The sequence below is a fragment of the Prionailurus bengalensis genome, chromosome A3 (assembly GCF_016509475.1).
Source record: "Prionailurus bengalensis isolate Pbe53 chromosome A3, Fcat_Pben_1.1_paternal_pri, whole genome shotgun sequence".
Classification (NCBI taxonomy): Eukaryota; Metazoa; Chordata; class Mammalia; order Carnivora; family Felidae; genus Prionailurus; species Prionailurus bengalensis.
This window is the reverse complement of record NC_057354.1, coordinates 133798907-133821176: the sequence shown is the minus strand read 5'-3', so window position 1 is coordinate 133821176 and position 22270 is coordinate 133798907. Positions and strand designations below refer to the sequence as shown.

Genomic DNA, 22270 nt, shown 5'->3' with positions numbered 1-22270 from the left:
CCAAGACACTGAAATCATGTGGCAAAAAGGATCAATCATACCCTGTCAAGAATCCAAATGGCAGAAAATGATTAGGCTACCTTTAGATTTATCACCAGAATAAAGACACAAAGATTTTTATTTTTTTCCAGTGTTTATTTTTTTGAGTGAGAGAGACAGAGAGCAAGCAGAGGAGGGGCAGAGAGAGAGAGAGAGAGAGAGAGACAGAATCCAAAGCAGGCTCTAGGCTCTGACCTGTCAGCACAGAGCCTGATGTGGGGCTCAAACCCAGGAGCCGTGAGATCGTGACTTGAGCCAAAGTTGGCTGCTTAACTGACAGAGCCACCCAGGTGCCCCAAGATACAAAGATTTTTAAATCCTGTAGAAAACTTTCAGATCTCCAAGTTATATTTCTACTAATACACTGTCACACTGTTTGACATGTCCTGGCCTAGGAGATCTACTGATGAGTTTCAAAGAAACCTGCACAAAACGGTGTGCAAAAAATGTACATATTGGGTATCCATCTACTTTCTAAAGTCCCAACACTTCACTAGGTTCTCAAAGATACTAAGTTTAAGAAGCACCACTCTCAAGCATTTTTCATTTTTACAACTTTTTGGCCCATTGTGCTGTCTGCCTGGCTGCAGGGGTGAGGTCACTGCTGGATTGGGCGGGGGGGAAGCTGCTCCTGATTTCCAATAACCTTTGTTGATGCGCCCCTTCATTAATGCAGACACACCTCGTGTATTAGGAACCGGAAAGGATGCTCACAAGGTCCCACTAAGGACTCCACCACCTACCTCTAGCAACATCTTCACATCCCAAGCATCCTTTTCTTCATTTGGATAACTTTTTGCCATGTTATAGTGCCTTTCACCAGGTTTCACATCTTGTGGAGACTTGAGAATGCGAATCTATACTTAAAGAGACGATACACTTAGAACACTTCAGAAAAAAGTCAGAAGACTCTGAAATAATACTGCACTGTTTTAGCTATTCAAAATAAGATCACCTACCACTCTAGAAACAGTGTTTTAAACCCAAGTTCCATAAGATTCTTCAGCTCTAATATTCAATGTTTAAAAACAAACTGAGAAGCATATGGTATGGAAAACATGTAGGTCAGTGAATGATTTATCAATTTATAAATGTGCTTCTAAACTCTTACTTCCTTGGCATTGAGGAGGGCACCTGTTGGGATGAACACTGGGTATTGTATGGAAACCAATTTGACAATAAATTATATGTAAAAAAATATGCTTACTTCCTCTATATTTGGTCTGATAAAATGAGAACTTGGGTTCTATGAGCCTAAAATATTTATTCCAATATAATCAATGATTCAGAGACACAGAACAATTACATGTCTATCATTGCAGAGGAATAAAAGATTATAAAGGACAGGGGCTTTTCCTTGCACATACAGTAAAAATTCATGTTAATCCTGCTTTAATAAAAAAGGGAACAAAGGGTTTTCTCCAAAAGAAATGAAACGTTATCAACTGGTGAGTTTGTTTAGGAAAAAGACCTAAGCCATGCTCAGCTCAGCCGTTTCTGGCCTCTCTTCCGAATCTGCCTGCCTGGACAGAGTGTGTCTGGTCTGCCACCAAGCAGTGAGCTCACAAGGGAGGGCTCTGCCTCTGCGGCTTTGGTGGTAGGTGGTCAAGATCAATTCTGGGATGAAATAGAGGGAAGCCCAGTGCAACTGCCCAGCTAAAAACCACATCCTCCAACCCAAGTGTCATCATTATCATAAAGCTGAGATTTTTATCTCCTATACTGCACCTATTTTTCCAAGTGGTTCCAAGTTCTTAAGGCAAAAAAGGAGTTTTATTTCTTGGTTCCCTAAAACTTGAACACAATGCAGCTGTTTTAAACAAGTGAGGCAGCTTTATATGTACCATAACGGAATAATCGCCAACATATTCGCAAAATGAAAAAGCAAGGTGCAAGAGGAGAGCAGACCACCATGTGTCAAATACACACATACACATACACATGCCATACATGCACAAAGTACTTCTAGAACGATACTTATGAAACTCGTGACATGGATGGCTCTGGGAAGGGGCTGGTTTGACAGTGGGCAGAGGCTGAAGAGACTTACTTTTCACTGGCTTTTGTACCATGTGTATACATTACCTATTCAGATAATAACTTAAAAGAAAATGCAAAACAGTAAAAGAGAATGGAAAAGGGAAAAATAATTCTCTTAGTTTTATACAAGTACTACAAACGTTTAACATTTATAAAGTATAGTATGATGCATGATTTCTAAAGTTTTTTTTTTTTTAAAAGCTCTAAATTCTAGGCTATAGATCCTATAAGAATATAGTTAATTTAATACAAACAGCTTGGAAAAAATAAAGATAATTTACACATTAAAATGTCTGTCGAAAGCAATAGCTGATTTCAGAAATCTTTGTAATCAGTCTTACCAATTTAAAACAATTTTTACTGCAAGATAAGATGACATTGAGACATCATTGCTGGACATACTCCATTGACAGACTACAAAAAATCAGAAGATTCTGGGGAAAAGAGACCCACTGGTTCTATAGGCATAAATGCCTTACAAATGTACACAGTATTTTTGAATACATTTTCTAAGGATTCAGCAGTATGTATCGGCATTCTGACTAAAGATGCAAAGCATAATCAAAAAAAAGTAAAACAATGAAGAGGATAAAAACAGTAAATCCTGAGAAAGAAGAAATCACAGCAATGTAAAAAAGCATTCTGCCTACAACAAGCCTAAGAACCAAAAACTTCACAATCTATAAATAATTATTTCAAAACGCTGCACAATTTATTAGATAAAAATCACTGGCATTTGAAAATATTTAAGATCAGAATCTAAGATAAGCTTCTGGACTCTGAATACAAGTGACAAATACTTAGATGGCATCACTCAGCTGAGTAATAAAAGCCACATCCGTTGGTAAGTACCTGCTCGATCTGTATTCCGTAACCTTTAAAACCCGCGTTGTCCCATGAAGTGTTCCGATAGATGTCATCAACTCTGTCAATAAGCTCTATCTGTGTTTATAAAAGAAAGACATGCATATGTTTACTACGCTTTGCAATGTAATATAAATTTTGTTGGGATTACAAATGCCAGTTTAGAGAAAATGGCACTGTAAAAGTTTCCACCAATTATAAAACAAACATTAAGATGTTATTCTTGGGGGGTGTGGGTGGTACAGTCAGTTGAGTGTCCAACTCTTGATTTGGGCTCGGGTCATGATCTCACAGTTCACAAGTTTAAGCCCCGTGCCGGGCTCTACACTGACACTGTGTAGTCTGCTGAGGACTCTCTCTTTCTCTCTCTCTCTCTGTCCCTCTCGCGCTCGTGTGTGAGCTCTCTCCCTCTCAAGAATAAACTTAGGAAAAAAAAAAAAGAGAAGTTATTCTTCATCACTGACAACACTAACAATGATTCCTAGCCGCAAACATACTGCTACCAGAACCAAGAAGTGGGACAGTTAGGGGTGTCTGGGTGGCTCAGTCCCCTTCAGCAGCCAACTTTGGCTCAGGTCATGATCTTGCGACCATGAGTTTGAATCACACAGATTGTGTTTCTGTCTCTCTCTGCCCCTCCCCTGCTCATGCTCTGTCTCTTTCAAAAATAAATTTAAAAAAAACATTAAAAAAAAAAAAGAAATGGTACAGTTAATCTCAAATTTTAGGTTATCAATTGCATATGGAACCAAAATATCAAGTAACAGACTTTTTTTAAAAACTGCCATTCCATTCAACCATAATACTGAAAGTTCAAAGTCAATCAACGTACCTAAAATATTCCCTTCTAAGAAGTAGTCTCTTCACTCTAGTTTTTAGCAAGAACCTCAAATGTCTTTCTCGGAAAGGAGGAACCCAAATAGCCAAGTTATGGAAAGAGCCCAAATGTTCATCAACTGACAAACAGATAAAGAATATATGATATATGTATGTATGTGTATGTATGTATGTGTATATATATATATACATACATACACATACATACCTCATATATACATATAATGGAATATTACTCGATCAAAAAGAATGAAATCTTATCATTTGCAACATAAGTCAGAGAAAGATTAATATATGATTTCACTCGTGGATTTTAAGACACAAAACAGATGAACATAGGGGAAGGGAAGGAAAAATAAGATAAAAACAGGGAGGCAAACCATAAGAGATTCTGAAATATAGAAAACAAACTGGGGGTTGCTGAAGGCGTGTTGTTGGGTTGGGGGATGGGCTAGATGGGTGATGGACATTAAGGAGGGCACTTGCTGGGATGAGCACTGGGTGTTGTATATAAGTGATGAATCACTGAATTCTACTCCTGAAACCAATACTACACTGTATATTAACTTGGATTTAAATAAAATTTAAAATTTCAAAAAGAAAGAAAGAGAAAGAAAGAAAGAAAAAAAGGAAGGAAGAAAAAGGAAAGGAAAGGAAAGGAAAGGAAAGGAAAGGAAAGGAGAAAAGAAAAGAAAAGAAAAGAAAAGAAAAGAAAAGAAAAGAAAAGAAAAGAAAAGAAAAGAGGTGAGGAGCAGGGACAGATACTGCTCAATCTATCCCCAACCCTCCCTGGGCAAACCAACACCAAGCACGAGGTAAAGAGATGGACACAGGAGTGAGGCTCCACGTTCCTCCTTTCTTTTGTTCTCTGCTTTGGGAAGGGAGGCAGACAAAGAATACTGGGGGACGAGGGTCAAGGATGATTCAAACTACGTAAGAACAAAATGCTCATTACCCATCTTTTCTTCAAGGAGACTATCCTATTGTTCAAAAACTGGCCAGATGAGATTTGTTCCAGTAACTGTGAAGCACATTACAGATCTAAGAAACTGTTCTTTGCTTGTAGTAAGTGTAAAACTAAAAAATACAATTTCTAAGACTAGACCTCTCATTCTATTCACATTGTGGTATAATGAACAAAAAAAGGAAATTAAGATCTTTTAATACAAAACCCGTATTGAGAAAGGAGCTTTTTCAAGAAAGAATCCCTTAATTCGGAACAAGAATTACAGTGACTTCACACACTACTCCTACTACCCTCATAATAAATTCTTTCACTTGACATTGGAAGGGAAGGGAAAGAAGGGTGAGGGAGGGTACAAATGAAACACAGAGAACGGAACAAGCAAGGCAATGAGAAAGGCAATGAGAAAGGCCTAGGCTCTCGGATCATGAATAGCTATATTCTCTTTTATTCCCTCAACAACAACATTTTGTCAGTGCCCGGTTATCATGACGAATGAGATCATATCAACAAAAAATGTCAATGAAATAGGATTCCCTTGGCTTTTCAAATTGTAACAGTAAAGGCTTAAAAACCCATGTCAGTACTTCTGTAATCTTTCCTTTGGATCTTTACAGTTATGACCTTGTAAATCCCATCTATTCCACGTATTTATATTCCAACAATTAGCTATTTTATACAACATAAAACAAGCAGACCATCTGCTCTGAAATAAACACAGAGGCGAAGAACACACAGAGGTTCATACAAATACTTTTTTTTCCACTCTGGAGCATACATCCATACATGAGTCACCAACAGGATCACGGCCATTATAGCAGTGATGTTTTCAGAAAGTTCACTTGAACAGAAGGGAAGCCTGCGTTATGAACTCTTCCTAAACCTAATTAATATGCATAAAAATTCTCGTGTGCAGAAAATAGTAGTTCAAAGGTAAAATGGGGTTTCAAATATTTGAAACTAGAACCTCTACAGAGTCATGTTAGGAACTTCAGAGAGCCCCCAAATATTTTAGGAAATGACAGGGCATCTGAAACAAACCTTGTTTCATCACATTTCACATCACAGCAGTCTTCTCCTGAATGGAATTCGCCTACCTAACTGGATCTTTGTGTCCAGTGACCTGATCCAGTATCAGATACTCACCAAGTAATTTGTAGTTGTGCTCTCTTCCCCTCTGCCCATGTATTTGTAAAAGCGATGATCTGCTACCACCAACAATTTACACGTGTTCTTCATGGGATTAGGGTCAGCTCTTCTCTTCACCCGATGAACAAGCTCTAATATGAATTTGTATGCACTATTAAATCAAAATTCATCAAAACAAGGAGTTTTTTATAGTAACGCTTTAAATCTAGCATACTTTTGAAACAAACATCATTTGTGCTTAGTATCTTTAAAGATATTTTAAACAAAAAAACAATTTGGAGGAAGACAGAAAAATGAAAAGTCATATAAGTTTTAAAATCATAGAATTCAGGGACGCCTGGGTGGCTCGGTTGGTCGGCTAAGTGCCGACTTCAGCTCAGGTCATGATCTCATGGTCCGTGAGTTCGAGCCCCGCATCGGGCTCTGTACTGACAGCTCGGAACCTGGAGCCTGCTCCATATCTGTGTCTCCCCACCCCCGCTCTGTGCTCCTCCCCTGCTCATGCATGAGTGTGCACGTGCACGCTCCCTCTCTATCAAAAATAAACATTAAAAAAAAATTTTTTTTTAACATGGAATTCAAAACCAAGGAAAGTGCCTCCTTAATTTCTAAAATGAGGATACTTTAAAAAGTACTTCAAGTAAAATAAGCAACTAATTTACTTCTGGGCTATGAAACTGTCATTTTCTTCTAGAAGTCTACGAATTAACCAAAGTAATAATAAAACTATAAAGATAATCAGACATTAAAAACATTTATGGTAATAGATCATTTTCCCTATCAAATACAAAATTGAGAATTTATGTATTTGTATGCTAAAATGTTAGTAATAAATTTTCTAAGTTTTCAAAAAATGAGGACAGTAGAGTATTTCTCCAAGATGGTTTTGTTTTAAAATGACTCTGAAGTGATCTGTCCCAAGGCTGATAGCCTTCTTTCTGAAAAGTACAGACCTCTCTTGGTACCAACTAATTTCTTATAAACGTATCTCAAGATTGTTCTCAATGGTACTATTTTCTCATTTTTAAATTCTCCAAATAAAAAAACTTTCCTTCCTCACCACACCCACTTAAACATTATATGTGATCAATCCTTCTTTAATATTTACAAAAAAAAAAAATCCCCTCAGATTATTCAATTTCCCTGTTCTGCAGTCTTTTTCCAATCTTTATTGTTCCATTATTTTCTAGTGTTTTCAATTCTTACATTACAGGCAAAAGAATTAAATTTCTGAGTAAAACTCTATTTTCAAGTCAAATACTATAATAACTTGATAATATTTTTCCCCCAATTAATAATCACCCCTACTGAAGACAGACATCATGCTTGCTTCTCATTTGAAAAACTATTTGTTAAGTCTTACCGTCAGGTGGCTCTCTTTCTACTAGCCCTTTTGGAAGCAACTCTTCATTATCCGCCTTTATATAACCACACACTTTTGGAGACTGCAGACGTGAAATATTCTTGATATCTTCAGATTTATAAACTAACATTCTTTTGTCTTTAGTATCATTAATTAGTCTCCAAAGTGGCTAAAATAGAAAACATAAATTGAGATGCAAAATATAAGAATTCCTCACCACTAAATTCTTAACAACATTCTTTGTTTCTAGATGACGTTCATTTCCAGGTTAAGTAAACCGATTAGTCATTTTATCAAAAATAAATCACCTCAATTTTTCTCAGAGTTTCTCTGCTGGTAAATAAATACATGGATTATTCACTCTTTGATTTTATGTATATATGAAAAAAGCATTATTTTGTACAAGTTATGAAACCTTTTAGAAGCTCCAGAAGAGAAAACACACAACCTTTTCCAATCATTCAAAACCATTTGTGTAGCGCCTGCTGCATACCAACCCTACTCTGGGTGACGGACGGCCTCTAGCAAGGAGGGAGACTGACTATGGTATTCTATTCCAGCTTCCTTGGTATCTTTGTGCCATGAAGGTTTTGCCCACAGAAGGCAAGACTGAAAACTCACAGCAATGTTACCTAAAACCTATTATCGCTTTCAAAAGAAAGCAGTTTCTAAAAAATCTTCACTTCTCCTATCACAAGGTCACAGTAAATCAGAGCTAACATACTTGAAAAGTTACCCAAGGCAAGAACAAAGTTCCTGTACGGATGCTGGTCTCATCAAAACTAGGCAGCTTGTGAGGAAAAGTACCAAAACGATATTTTATATACACACGTGCACACGTACACACATTTATATAATACACATAACTTACGGAAATGAAAAGCTACACCACAAGGACATGACTTCACATCCACTAGGATAGCTGGAATCAAAGACAGGTAATAACAAGTACTGGTGAGGATGTGGAGAAGTCAGAAGCCTCACATACTATGGAATGTAAAATGGTAGAATGTGAAGTGCAGCCACTAGGGAAGACAGCTCAGCAGTTCCTCAAAAGGTTAAAAATAGAGATACCATCTGACCCAGAAATTCCACTCCCACTACAAACCCGAGAGAAAATATACACTCACACAAAAACTTTTGTTCACAAATGTCCACGACAGCATTATTCACAACAGCCAAACAAGTGAAAACAACCCAAATGCCCAACTGATGAATGAATAAGCACAATGTGACACACCCATGAAATATACTATTATTTGGCAATAAGAAGAAATGAAGTACTGACACGGACCACAACATGGGTGAACCCTGAAAACATTCTAAGCGAGGGGTGCCTGGGTGGCTCAGTGAATTAAGTGTCTGACTTTGGCTCCAGCCATCATCTCACAGTTCGTGGTTCAAGCCCGCATGGGGCTCTGTGCTGACAGTGTGGACCCTGCTTGGGACTGACTGACTCTCTCTCTCTCTCTCTGTCCCTCCCCCAACTCGTGCTCTCTCAAATAAATTTTTAAAAAATAATAAAAATTAAAAAAAAATAAAAAACATCCCAAGTGAAAAAAGCCAAACACAACAGACCACATATTGTGATTCCATTTACATGAATGACCAAGCAAATCTACAGAGATTGTGGATTAGTGTTTCCTAGGTCTAGGGAAGTTGGGGGCAAAGGGTGGCGGGCTGCTAAAGAGTACAGTGTTTCTTCCGGGGATGATGAAAATGTTCTAAAATCGTTGGGTGGTGATGACTGCACAGCCCTAGGATACACTAAAAGCCAACGAAGTACACATTTTAAATGTGTGAACTGTACAGAATGTGAATTTTATCTCAATAAAGCTGTTAAATATAGTTGACTCTAGAACACTGAGGGGTTAGGAGTGCTGACACCCCCATGCAGTTGAAAATCCACCACACGTACCTTTTGATGCCCCCAAAACAAATACTAACAGCCTACTCTTGACCAGAAGCCTTACCAACAGCATAAACAGCTGATTCACATATGTTGTACATTACATGTATTGTATACTATATTCTTACAATACCTAACTTTCCCTTAATTTTTTCATTTCTAGGCCACATGGTTCATCTGTGTTTTCAAACTACTGCAAATCTCCAAACAATTTTCTAATATATTTATTGAAGAAGACCTGCATGTAAGTGGACTTGCGCAGTTGAAATCCATGTTGTTCAACAGTCAAGTGTGTGTGTGTGTAGTGTGTGTAGTGTGTGTGTGTGTGTGTGTGTCTTCTTTCATAATCCATGTATGGAGTAGATTTACGAAACAAGACAATGGGGCTCCTGGGTGGCTCAGTCGGTTGAGTGTCTGACTTGATCAGCTCAGGTCATGATCCCAGGGTTGCAGAATCAAGCCCCATGTCAGGCTCCTCGCTGAGCTCTCTCTCTCTCCCTCTGCCCCTCTCCCCTGCTCACGCTCTCTCTCTAAAATAAAATTTTAAAAAAAAGAAAGAGATGGTGAACCACAGGGCTAGCAGAAACCTCAAAAAGTTACCTAACCAACTCCTTGGTTGTAGGGACCGTCATTTGGCCTACAAACAGGAAAAGAGAAAAATGTTTTCTTCTGGATCAAACATCTCTAAATTCATATTAAGAGTTTCCTAATACAGCCAGTCTAACACAGAAAAAGATAGCAGGCTTTGCGATCAGAGATATCTGGGTTCAGACCTCAACTGTACCCCTACTATGTGCCTTCAAAAAGTAACTTATCTGAACATAATTTTTTTCATGGGGTAAAGTACTGATACATCTATCTTAAAGATAACATAATGAATCTAGTTATATATTAAGATTTCAAGACAAAGGCACTTACTATTACTACTAATAGAAGCAAATCCTATTATCACCATTATCAACAAGCGGCCAGAAAAAGTCAACTGATGAACAACTAATTAAGAGGCAAGAACCTTAACTGATCCTAAATTGGGAGGGGGAAGATCTATGGAGGAGATTTTGAGGATGACTAGAGATCTGGACTATGTGTTGTTAGATAATGCTACAGAATTATTTTCATTTTCTCAGGTGTGTTTATTGTGGCTATGTAGAAGAGTACGTTTAATGTTAGGAGACGTACACTGAAGCATTTAGGGGTAAAGTGTCATGATGTCTGAAACTTATTTTCCCTTTGAGGGGAAAAAAAAGAATAATAAAGCACACGTGGTAGTATGCCATCAGTTAATGAAAGGTCACAGGGTATCTATAAAGTCCTTCTGTAAATCTGAATGTTTTCAAAGCAGAAAGGGGGGAGGAAAAACATCATCTTTTTTTTTTTTTTAAGTTTATTATGTAGAGAGAAACAGAGAGAGAGTGTGTGTGCACGAAAAGGTGCACGTGCAAGTTGCAGAGGGACAGAAAGAGAGGGGGAGAGAGAGAATCCCAAGCAGGCTCTGCACTGCCAGAACAGAGCCCGATGCGGATCTCAAGAGCCATGACATCACAACCTGAGCCAAAACCAAGAGTCAGATGATTAACCAACTAAGCCATCCAGGCGCTCCAAAACAATCATCTTATGATTAAAGTTTAACCTAGGCTTATTCATATAAACCTTATTTATAGCAAGCTTTGGTGATAAAATTAGTGATGGCTTAAAATGTTTAATGGTGATGTGTTAAAAATAAGATATATACATTTTCCTGTTTACTCTTATGTCTAAGATTTTAATACAATAATTTTTATATCAAGGTAACTGCAGATAAGAATTATGCAATAAAGAACATAAAAATCAGGGGCGACTGAGTGGCTTAGTCAGTTAAGCATCTGACTTGATTTTGGCTCAGGTCATGATCTGGTGGTTCAGGAGTTCAAGCTCTGCACTGGGCTCTGTACTGACAGTGCAGAGCCTGTTTGGGATTCTCTCCCTGCCACCCCATTCATGCTTCCTCTCTCTCTCTCTCTCAAAATAAATTTTTTATTTTATTTAATTATTGACAGAGAGAGAGAGCACGCATGAGAGGGGGAAGGGCAGAGAGTGAGGGAGAGAGAGAGTTCCAAGCAGGCTCCAATGTGAGGCTAGATCCCATGACCATGACATCATGACCTGAGCAGAAATCAAGAGTGGGATTGCTTAGCCAACTGGGCCACCCCAGGCACTCCTAAATAAACTTAAAAAATAAATAAATAAAAGGGGGCACCTGAGTGGCTCAGTCGGTTAGATATCCAACTTTGGCTCAGGTCATGATTTCACGGTTCATGAGTGCAAGCCCCACATCGGGCTCTTTGCTGTCAGCACACAGCCCATTTCAGATCCCTTGTCCTCCTCTCTTTCTCTCTCTCTCTCTCTGCCCCTTCCCCATGTGCACGTGCACCCATGCTCTCTCTCAAAAATAAACATTAAAAAAAGTTAAACTTAAAAAAAGGAAATACGGGGTGCATCTTATGACAGCCTCTCAGACATGTAAAAAAAATATTACCTTTTTTACTATAAAAAATCATAATCATTTACTTCACTGGTAAAAACTTTAAATACAAGGGGAAAAGTAAGCATAATTAAAGACCTTTGTCTTTTTTTTTTTTTTTTTTAAGTTTATTCCTTTGAGAGGGAGAGAGCATGAACACAAGCACGGGAGGGGCAGAGAGAGAGAGAGAGAGAGAGAGAGGGAGAGAGAATGGATCCCAAGCAGGTTCTGCATTGTCAGCACAGAGCCCAAGGCAGGGCTCAAATTCACGAACTATGAGGTGATAACCCGAGCTGAAATCAAGAGACACTTAGACCGAGCCACCCAGGTGCCCCAAAGACCTTTGCCTTCTTAAAACAAATGAGAAACAGCTTTTTATAACAGCTCCCCTCCAAAAAAAATTCACACGTAGATTTACCTCTATATTATATTCTGCCCCATCTGTGTTGATTCTTACTGTAATATCATCATCTCCTATGTGGGCTAGAACTCTAGAGTCAGGCTCACCTTAAAAGAAAAAAACATTCCATCATTAAGAAATACTTATATCAAAAACTAAACTATGCACCAGTGTCAATACAAATCAACCAAGCCCTTCATCAGAGTGGAATCTGCCTAGGGACTGTAGAAATCTACACCAAAGAAACACAGGCCCCAGCGAGCAGCAAGGTATTCACACTCCTAAAGAGTAGCCTCAACTCATTTAAAACCTCTTTCCCTCAATCCTCCTATGAGAATTATCTAGAGCGTGTTACAGACAAAACAAAAAACAAAGGTGTAGATGCTCTTCTGGAATAACTTTACCTACTTTTGGTTAAGAAAGAACTAAGATGAGGCAAAAAGCACGATCTGGATTATACAGGGCTTGAACTGCACTATTTGCAGATTTTAATGCCATTTCTTTTTTCTGCAAAGGAAGTTTCAGAAGTAAACCACAATTGCTTGTTTGATGTAGGTCTTAAAAAAGTACTTAACAGGATCGTAAAGCCAATTATTTTATCTTTTAGCTTCCCTGTTTGAAATCTCATAAGGGAAGCCTACAATCCTTTCCTAGAGTCAGGAGGAGGTTAGATTCTTATCACTTGAGAGGAAATTCATTTTAATCATTTAAACAGACAGTATACGTGCTGGATAATACCCATTTATTCCTGTCTGAATGTTCCCGCTTTCAAACTTATATACCTCAAATAAAACAAAGAATGGCACTTCTTTGACATCCCCTCTTCCCCCCACCAAAAAAGAACAGGCGATCAAGCGAGATCCAGACACCCGACACCCGGGACACAAGGGCAAACAAGCAAGCTCCGTACTAACCGACCACGTGTCCAGTAAAGAAGTCCTGCCACTTGACGGCATACTCGCTTTCGTCTTTACCATCTACCACCACGACTTTGAAATTCTGGGAAAAGCGTTCAGTACTTGACGTCAGGTATAATTTAAAATGCCTAAGGAAAGATTGTGTCCATATTTTACTCAAAGCACATTAAAGTTTCGCACAGAATTTTACTCCAAGAACATGAAATTGACGTTTCTTTAAAAAGCTGACAAAAGAGTTGACATTAATAAACGACTATGCAAGTTACAACTACTATTTTACTAGGTACTTAGTGTTATATCCCCGATAAAGACAAACAGACTAATTTCTTTAACTGTAAGAATTTGGCAAACAGGGGGCACCTGGGTGGCTCAGTCGGTTAAGCATCCGACTTCGGCTCAGGTCACGAACCCATGGTTTGTGGGTTCAAGCCCCGCGTCGAGCTCTGTGCTAACAACTCAGAGCCTGGAGCCTGCTTTGGATTCTGTGTCTCCCTCTCTCTCTGCCCCTCCTCTGCTCGCCCTCTGTCTGTCTGTCTCTCTCTCTCTCTCTCTAAAAAAATAAAAGCATTAAAAAAAAAAAAGAATTTGGCCAAGAAAAAAAAAAAAAACCAGAATTGCGGGGAAAAAGGATTTAAAGAATTTATGCATTCATCTTTTCTGGAGACTGTGAAGAGTAAGGAAACACATGGAGCACCTGGGTGGCTCAGTTGGTTAAGTGTCCAACTTCAGCTCAGGTCACGATCACATGGCTCATGGGTCCCAGCCCCATGTCGGGCTCTGTGCTGGCAGCTCAGAGCCTGGAGCCTGCTTCGGATTCTGTCTCTCTCTCCCTGCCCCTCCCGTGTTTGTGCTCTGTCTCTCAAAAATAGATAAACACTAAAAACATTTTTTTAATAAGGAAACCCACATCTAGACAATTTAAGTTAAAATCCTGCTTGTCTGAAATATTTATCAGAGACTGATATTACTAGACACCACTTACTGAATACCTGCTCAGCACTACACGCTTTCTTTACGCTTAACACAGTAAAAAGTGAGGACTGGAGGCTCATCAACATACTCAAGGTTACACAGCTAGTAAATGATGAAACTGGAAACTGGGTTTATTTCAAAAGCCCGTGCCATCCTGCCTCTAGCAATCAAGCTGGTCTTACTGCTGTGCAAAATTAATAAATGCTACTTTCTATATTTAAAAGCACTCAAGCTTTTTTTTTCTCCTTCTAAAGAGAACCTATCTTGAAAAAAATTAATCCACAATTACTATCAGGAAAATAAATACAAGGTATCCAACACAAACATTAAAATACATACACCAGTTCTTTAGTTGGCTTAATATTCTTTTGTTTTCTACCAGTTTCAGTCCTGACATAAAATCTGGGTGTGGTGAGCAAGAATTTTTCAATTATTCTTTACCCTCTCAGTGTGCCCAAGAACACCGAAGATAAAGATGTGATTCATCTCAACCACAGGAACAAATTTTGTCAGGTGTGGGGTTAAAACCATGAAATGGGGGCGCCTGGGTGGCGCAGTCGGTTAAGCGTCCGACTTCAGCCAGGTCACGATCTCGCGGTCTGTGAGTTCGAGCCCCGCGTCGGGCTCTGGGCTGATGGCTCAGAGCCTGGAGCCTGTTTCCTATTCTGTGTCTCCCTCTCTCTCTGCCCCTCGCCCGTTCATGCTCTGTCTCTCTCTGTCCCAAAAATAAATAAACGTTGAAAAAAAAAAAAAAAACAAACCATGAAATGTTAATTCCCCGTGGGTATGCGTAAGTCTGAACTGCCAAAAAGAAGCTAGACTGGGACTGTCTCCATGGTAACATATCTTTTTAACTTTTTGTGCATAACAAAGTAGTTTTAGTTTGCTTGTGGTTTTTTTAATGGTCAGAGGGAGAGACAATAGGACATTATTTCAGAAACCCTTGAAACATTTGCTCCTGTTATCCTAAAACATATCTTCCCACACACTCACAGCTACGAACTTTTCCCCGTCAGTTATGCCGAGGACTCTGAAAGGAAAAGCATCCTATTGTAAATGACTTATTTAGTTTCAGAGTCCCCTGGCAGTCTCAATATTACTTTTATTGAATGTTCTTTCCAGAAAAATCACTGGACTCCCACTCTTTGTTTTCGACATTAAAAATCTGCTCTTCTGCAAAGACAAGGACCAAGAAATGGTACCACTGTCTTCTGACATTCCAATCTTCACCTCTGAGCTATAAAAACCTCCGACAGGATAGGTCAGTCGGAATTTAGATCTTGCTTTGTCCTACCAAAATTATGTGAAATCACGTACTTAGAGACTTCCTTCAGCAGTTTTGTTTCTCTCAGTTTTAAGGATTTACAGTAACTACAAACTAGTGTCAATCCACCTGAATTAATGGGGGCGCCTGGGTGGCTCAGTCGGTTGAGCATGAGACTTCAGCTCAGGTCATGATCTCGCAGTTCGTGGGTTCGAGCCCCATGTCAGGCTCTGTGCTGATGGCTCAGAGCCTGGAGCCTGCTTCGGATTCTGTGTCTCCCTCTCTCTCTGCCCCTCCCCTGCTCATGCTCTGTCTCTGTCTCTCAAAAATGAATAAACATTAAAAAAAAATTTTTTTAATCCACCTGAATAGTATTTTCCTATCCTTTTCTGTATAGATAATACAATGACTAATTAAATCTGTCACCACACAGTTACAAATTTGTTTTCTTTTGATAAGAACTTCTAAGATCCACTCTCTTAGCAACTTTCATATATACAATATTAATTATAGTCACCATGCTGTGCCTTACATCCCCATGACTTATTTATTTTATAACTGGAAGTTTGCACCTTGTAACTATTTTCAGTGGTCCATTCAGCTGGATATGGAAGTTCCAATGTTACTTCCATTTCTTTATCAGTTCTAGCCCCCTTCAAGTAACTCGAGATATTTCACTCTTAAGAGGAACAAGGGGTGCCTGGGTGGCTCAGTCGGTTAAGCATCTGACTTCGGCTCAGGTCATGATCTCACTGCTTGTGGGTTTGAGCCCCATGTCTGGCTCTGTGCGGACAACTTGGAGCCTGGAGCCTGCTTCAGATTCTGTGTCTCCCTCTCTTTCTCTCTCTCTCAAATATAAAATAAAGAACATAAAACAAAAAATTAGAAAAAAAAAGAGGAACAAATACCTAAATCTTTTTAAGGGTAACATTATCAAAAAGTATTAAAACAGGCACGCCTGGGTGACTCAGTCGGTTAAGCCTCCAACTTTGCCTCAAGTCATGATCTCATGGCTCGTGAGTTCAAGCCCCACATCAGGCTCTGTGCTGACAGCTCAGAGCCTGGGACCTGCTTCAGATTCTGTGTCTCCCTCTCTCTCTGCTCTCCCCTGCTCTCACCCTGTCTCTCTCTCTCAAAAAATAAACAAATAAATAAACATTTAAAAAAAAGTATTAAAACAGTATTTTTAACTTTTTCATTACTTTAGAATAATAGTATTTTTTGATTTATGAAACAGAGGAAATGTAACTTCTAGGCATATTTCAAACAGTTTTTCTTCATAAAATTACTTTTTAAATCCTCTTACAATTTCTCAGTGCTTCCATGCTTTTCAACTGCTAACAGTCACACACACATTGTGATCATAATTTTATGATCATGGTTTAAATTACTCTGCCTTTTACTACTATCCAGAAAATCTAATGATTTACCATCACCATCAAGTAATGAGTGACTTCATATTGGTAAGTTCAGCTGTATATAAACAGATCATTTCAAATACCCTAATTTTTTTCCTTTTAACAACAGAGTGTAACAGAAAGAAGGGGTGTGGGCTTTGGAGTCTGACAAACCTAGTTTAGTTAAATCCTGTCTCCACCACTTGCTTCATGCTTGATCTTGGCCTTAACCTCTGAACCTCTGAACCTTCATCTACAAATGAAAATAATACCACCTACTAACTGAATGGTTTCCAGGGTAAAATGAAATCAACTATTTTAATGTAACTGGTCCAAAGTTATCGTTCATTGTTAGATACATTTCCACTTAAACATCTGAGATGGAAACTGTAAAATAAATTACAAATTTCTCTGCTGCCTTACACAGAGATGATAATAGGTAGATATTGTTGAACATTTTCTTTTTTTTTCAACGTTTATTTATTTTTGGGACAGAGAGAGACAGAGCATGAACGGGGGAGGGGCAGAGAGAGAGGGAGACACAGAATCAGAAACAGGCTCCAGGCTCCGAGCCATCAGCCCAGAGCCCGACGCGGGGCTCGAACCCACAGACCGCGAGATCGTGACCTGGCTGAAGTCGGACGCTTAACCGACTGCGCCACCCAGGCGCCCCTGTTGAACATTTTCTTAATGAATCAATGGCATCTATGAAGCAGGAAAGAATATGGAAGGCTACGGGAGTATTCTCCTCCCCAGAAAAGTTTCTATGAGGTACCTCAAACCTAACTTAAAAAAAAAACACACACACAAACAAAAAACCTTAGAAAGCTAAATTTTGAGTTCTTATTTTGCAGTTTTTCCCTTTGCTCCTATTCATCTCTCACCACTATATCCACTCCTTCACCAAAATCTCCATCAGCACAGCAGAAATAACACAGGCTTATCACCAAATCCTTTATCTTCTACTACTGGCTGAATGACCTTGGGCAAGTTACCCAACCTCTCTGAGTCTCATTTTTTTTTTTTTCCCAGAGATTACAAAAATTCCTTTGTGGAGTACGGTAAGAATTAGAGATAATAGACGCAAAGGGCCTACTGAAGTGAATGACACAAAATAAGCAACTGATAAACTATAATTATCACCACTCTGCTCAAATTTGCTACAAGTCTGGAAGCTCTATCACCAATATTGCAATATTTTGACATGAACTCTTAAGAGAAAGAAATTATTCAAAAAAAATCTAAGGATGATGGCAGTAACTAGGAAAAACAAAATGACATTGTAAAATATATTTGCATGAAATATCAGTTACACATATGATAAATGATAAATATGCTAAGCATGACTCTGATTCAGTAACCAAAAGAGTCCAAGAGAAAAATGGTAAAAGGATATGAAAAGGTAGACACAAACAAATGACTTAGACGTGAAAAGATGATCAATTTCACAAAAAATGACCATCAAAACAACTATGAGATACCATCCTCTTTCACAGGGACAAAAAGTAAAGGCTGATAAAACCTTACTGGAAATGGGTAAACTCATATACTGCTGCTAGAAGAATAAACTGGGCTGGGAAGAAATATGGTAATATCAGTAAACAGTTATAGTATATATTTCTTTGACCCATTCTCCTTTCAGGAATGTATCCCATAAAAATACCTAGACAAGGTATTTTCACGTAGATATTTATTACAACATTATTTGCTATAGGAAAAAAAAAATCACTTTGGTTAGACACATCTATCTGTAGGTTACTAGCCAATAAACAGTTACAATTCTATGCAACAGGAATATTATGCTGTTGTTAAAAATGATACACTTATCTATATCACCTACATGTATACGGATCTGTATGCAAAAAATATGCCTTAAAAGCTTTTAGAGGTTTATACAGGAAACCTCTCTGGATCTGGAAGTTTGAGGAGGAAGTGAAAACTTCTCATACCCTCCATAGTTGGCTTTTTAAACCAAATATATGTATTACTTTCCTTTTTTAAAATATTTGTTTGGGGGGGGGGTTGAGCATCCAACTTCAGCTCATGTCATTATCTCACAGTTTGTAAGTTCGAGCCCCACGTCGGGCTCCGTGCTGACAGCTGAGAGTCTGGAGCCTGCTTCAGATTCTGTGTCTCCCTCTCTCTCTCTCTGCCCCTCCCCCACTCGTGCTCTGTCTCTCAAAATTAATAAAAACATTAAAAAAATGTTTTTAAATATTTGATAGGGAAGACCTAACCTATGAATATAGAATGATTCAGTCCATTTATATTCTCTCAGTGTTTGTTTTGATATTAGTAAAGCTCCCTAAAAAGATTTTAGAAAAAGGCCTGCAATTATCTATCACTTACATCCACAAAACATAAGAGAAAGTAAAATTACTGCCCAAATAGATCACATCTATCAATTTATGCTACAACTTAACGGGAATTCAATATATGCACAGCACTGAATTCTACATCCAGCTTACCACCATGCTGTGGGGTCCTGAACAAATCCTTTACCTCTAAACTTTAGCATCTTCATATATAAAATAAAAATATTTTACATAGCTGATGGTTCTAAAGTAGCACAAAAAATTTAAGGTATTATAAATCATTCAATCAATCAAAATCCTTTGTTAGAAGCCATCTCATAAACATTATTACCATCATTAATACCTCTGGAATACCCATTTGCTTGTTTTTAAGAACCATCACTATGAATTTTAGAATAAGCAGTATTAAGAATCATGACCAACTGTAATTATGTCAATTACAAATTTTTAAAATGTAACTTCCTAAGACCTCAGTAAACACCTTACTTTTCTTCTTTTGCCAAACTAAGTCCCTCATTGCCCCAATATTTTTCTATAAATAGTTCGAATTACCTTTTCAAGGCTGAAAAAGTTAGTAGTGTTTCTAAATGTGTTGAGGCTTGTAGATCCCGTTTTCTTACTGAGTGCTGCTGGATATTGGATAAAGAGAGGATATCGTAGTCTGAGAGTAAAGAATCAAGCTTTTCTGAAATAAAGGTAAAAAGGTTATTAACACCTAAACTTACTAGTCAATTGTAATATCACTAAAATGACAAGTTCTGACAACAAACTCTTCCTGACGCATTTTGAAGTGCTAAGCATAACCTATGAAGCATTCTTGCCCCCCCAAATTAATTAATTAAAAGCCAAAAAACACAAATCGAACCTGAATTTAATCAAAACCTAACTTCCACTTTTTAAGACATAAAGGGATTAGATTGCCAAATTAACTAACAACCTTAGGAAGCAATCAGCCACACCCAGAATGTTAGAATTCCTACAGAACAAATGACCCAATTTCTTCAGGAAATAAATCGCATGGGAAAGAAGGGTGGGGCAGAGACAAACACAGCAGTCCTCCCTTATCTGAGGCTTCCAGTTCAGAGCTCTCAGTTACCCAAGGCCAGCTGTGGTCTGGAAACAAATGATCCTCCTGATCTACCGTCAGAAGGTCAATACACAGTAGCCTAACACTAGGTCAAAATGCCTACATCATTCACCTTACTTCATCTTAACATGTATGCAGTTTAGTTTAACAGCTCACACTGTCACAAGGGTAAGTTCAGTAAAATAAGACTTTAGGAGGGGTGCCTGACTGGCTCAGTTGGTAGATTATGCCACTCGAGCCTGCAGTTGTGAGTTAAAGCACCATGCTGAGCATAAAGCTTACTTTAAAAAAAAAAAAAAAAGATTTTGGGAGAGACCACATTCGTATAAACTTTTATTACGGTATATTGTTATAATTGTTCGATTTTGTTATTACTGTTGTTTAATTCTTACTCTAATTTATAAATGAAACTTTACGATAGGTAAGCACCTACAGGAAAAAACACAATATATCACAGGGCTTGGATAGTACTATCCATGGTTTCAGGCATCTACAGGGTGGAGGGAGGGGTGTCTTGGAATGTATCCCCCACAGATAAAGGGAACTACTATAGACAAGAATATGGCAAGCAAGCCAATGTGTGAACCTTTTTTTTTCCTAAAAGATTTTATTTTTAAGTTATCTCTCCACCCAATATGGTGCTCAAACTCACAACCCCAAGGTCAAGAATCACATGCTCTACCAACTGAGCCAGCCAGGCACCTCGACCTTTTTGGATCCTAGGTCAAACAAAACCAATGTGAAAAGATACTTGTGACAATTAGGGAAATCTGAACATGAGTTCACATTCATACTAGCTACTAATAATTTTGATATCTCAAAGAGTATCATGTTACGAATGAGCTAATTTCTAAATTCAAGGCATTTCTGGCCTGTCAGCTTAGAATTGCTAAGATGAAGGTGACCAACTCAAACTGACCACTGCTAACCAGGGCTATATCAATTCCTTAACAATTCATGTGTAGTACGAAAGGGCAACAAATGTATTAATGGCCTGAACAAACCGAAAGTAAATCTTTTACAGAAAAATTACATATTCCAAATTAAAGAGCAAAAAAACAGGTAATATCCCCATCACTGCTGTCCTCAACAGACACAGCAGAATGATCAATCCACTGGACATGAGGAAGTAGAAGTGATATGACCAAACTAATCCCTGAAAAAAAAAAAAAACCAACATTAATTATTTTACTAGACTGACTTGGAACCCAAGAAAAGCAAAGATGCACTACCCCAAAAACAAAACATGCACAAAAACATTTTTATTTGGTATAGAGCAAGAGTAAACACTATAAAGTATATGATACCCATGTAAGTCACTTTTCATCATCAGCTCTGCTGCCTCTTCCAAAATCAGGAGGATTTTTGGAAGACTATTTTGGTGACTGAAGTCTGTAGAAATTGTCTAAAAATATTGGAGCTGATGTTTTCCTTTTCTGTCAACAAATACCACTACAGAAGCAATGGTGTTCAAAATCATTCCACTGGACTTAGAATGTCCTTAAAATATAACACCGGGAGCTTAAAATACAAGTATATTGTTACTGAGGTTAAATATGCCCACAAAACCACTTTGAAAAGAATTGATCCAAAACTCATCCCTCTTCCCCTAAATATCCTCAGTTGGTTGAGTCACCAATTCATTAATTCCCTCTTATGTGCCAGGCACTAGTGTAAGTACTGATATCGCATTAAATAAAGCAAAGTCCTTGTCTACTGAAGTACTCATTTTAGTGTGGGAGAGACAGACAATGCACAAAAATGTCAGTACTGTGGACGTTCAAGCAGGATAGCAAAGACAGGCAGTAGGCAGGACCAGTTTAAGAAGAGGGGTCAAAGAAGGAAAGATGCTTCACTGTTGCATAATATTTAGGCAAACCTGAAGAAAACAAGAGGTAAGCATGCTGTTATATGATGAAAGTAAAATTTTTTTTTAAGTGGTGCCATGCCCAACATGGAGCTCAAACTCACAACCCTGACATCAAGAGTCACAAGCTCTAACGTCTGAACCAGCCAGAGGCCCCGAAAGTAAATTTCATCAAAATCCATTCAAGGCTCTAACTCAAGATAAGATTAAATAAAGTGGCAGCAAAGTTCACATTTTTGGGTACCATTGATTTTCCATCAATAAAATTTCCTTTAAAATTTAATCAACAGAAAAGCTGTTTCAAAAGGCATCACTTTTATGCCAATGGATGGTTGTTGATTTGGCATTATTAATTATAACACTTAGCAGTACCAATGAAAACCTTC

The 22270-nt window shown here is 38.2% G+C and overlaps 1 protein-coding gene across 5 annotated transcripts in view; it reads right to left on the bottom strand.

Moving 5' to 3' along the window:
• ADAM17 (ADAM metallopeptidase domain 17) overlaps positions 1-22270 on the bottom strand; it is a 52997-nt gene that overhangs the window by 22948 nt on the left and 7779 nt on the right. For 3 of the 5 annotated variants that reach the window (XR_006301125.1, XM_043604563.1, XM_043604564.1), the window contains exons 2-8: positions 19483-19615; positions 12980-13110; positions 12084-12172; positions 7257-7425; positions 5891-6024; positions 2932-3021; positions 783-896 (exon numbers count right to left, since the gene is read on the bottom strand). Coding sequence is in view for 4 of the 5 variants with exons in the window: in XM_043604563.1 (XP_043460498.1) it covers positions 783-896; positions 2932-3021; positions 5891-6024; positions 7257-7425; positions 12084-12172; positions 12980-13110; positions 19483-19615 (860 nt within the window). In the remaining variant the exon portion in view is untranslated. Of the gene's footprint in view, positions 1-782; positions 902-2931; positions 3022-5890; positions 6045-7256; positions 7426-12083; positions 12173-12979; positions 13111-19482; positions 19616-22270 lie in introns of those variants that run through there. The other 2 variants (XM_043604565.1, XM_043604566.1) reach the window with 2 other exon arrangements.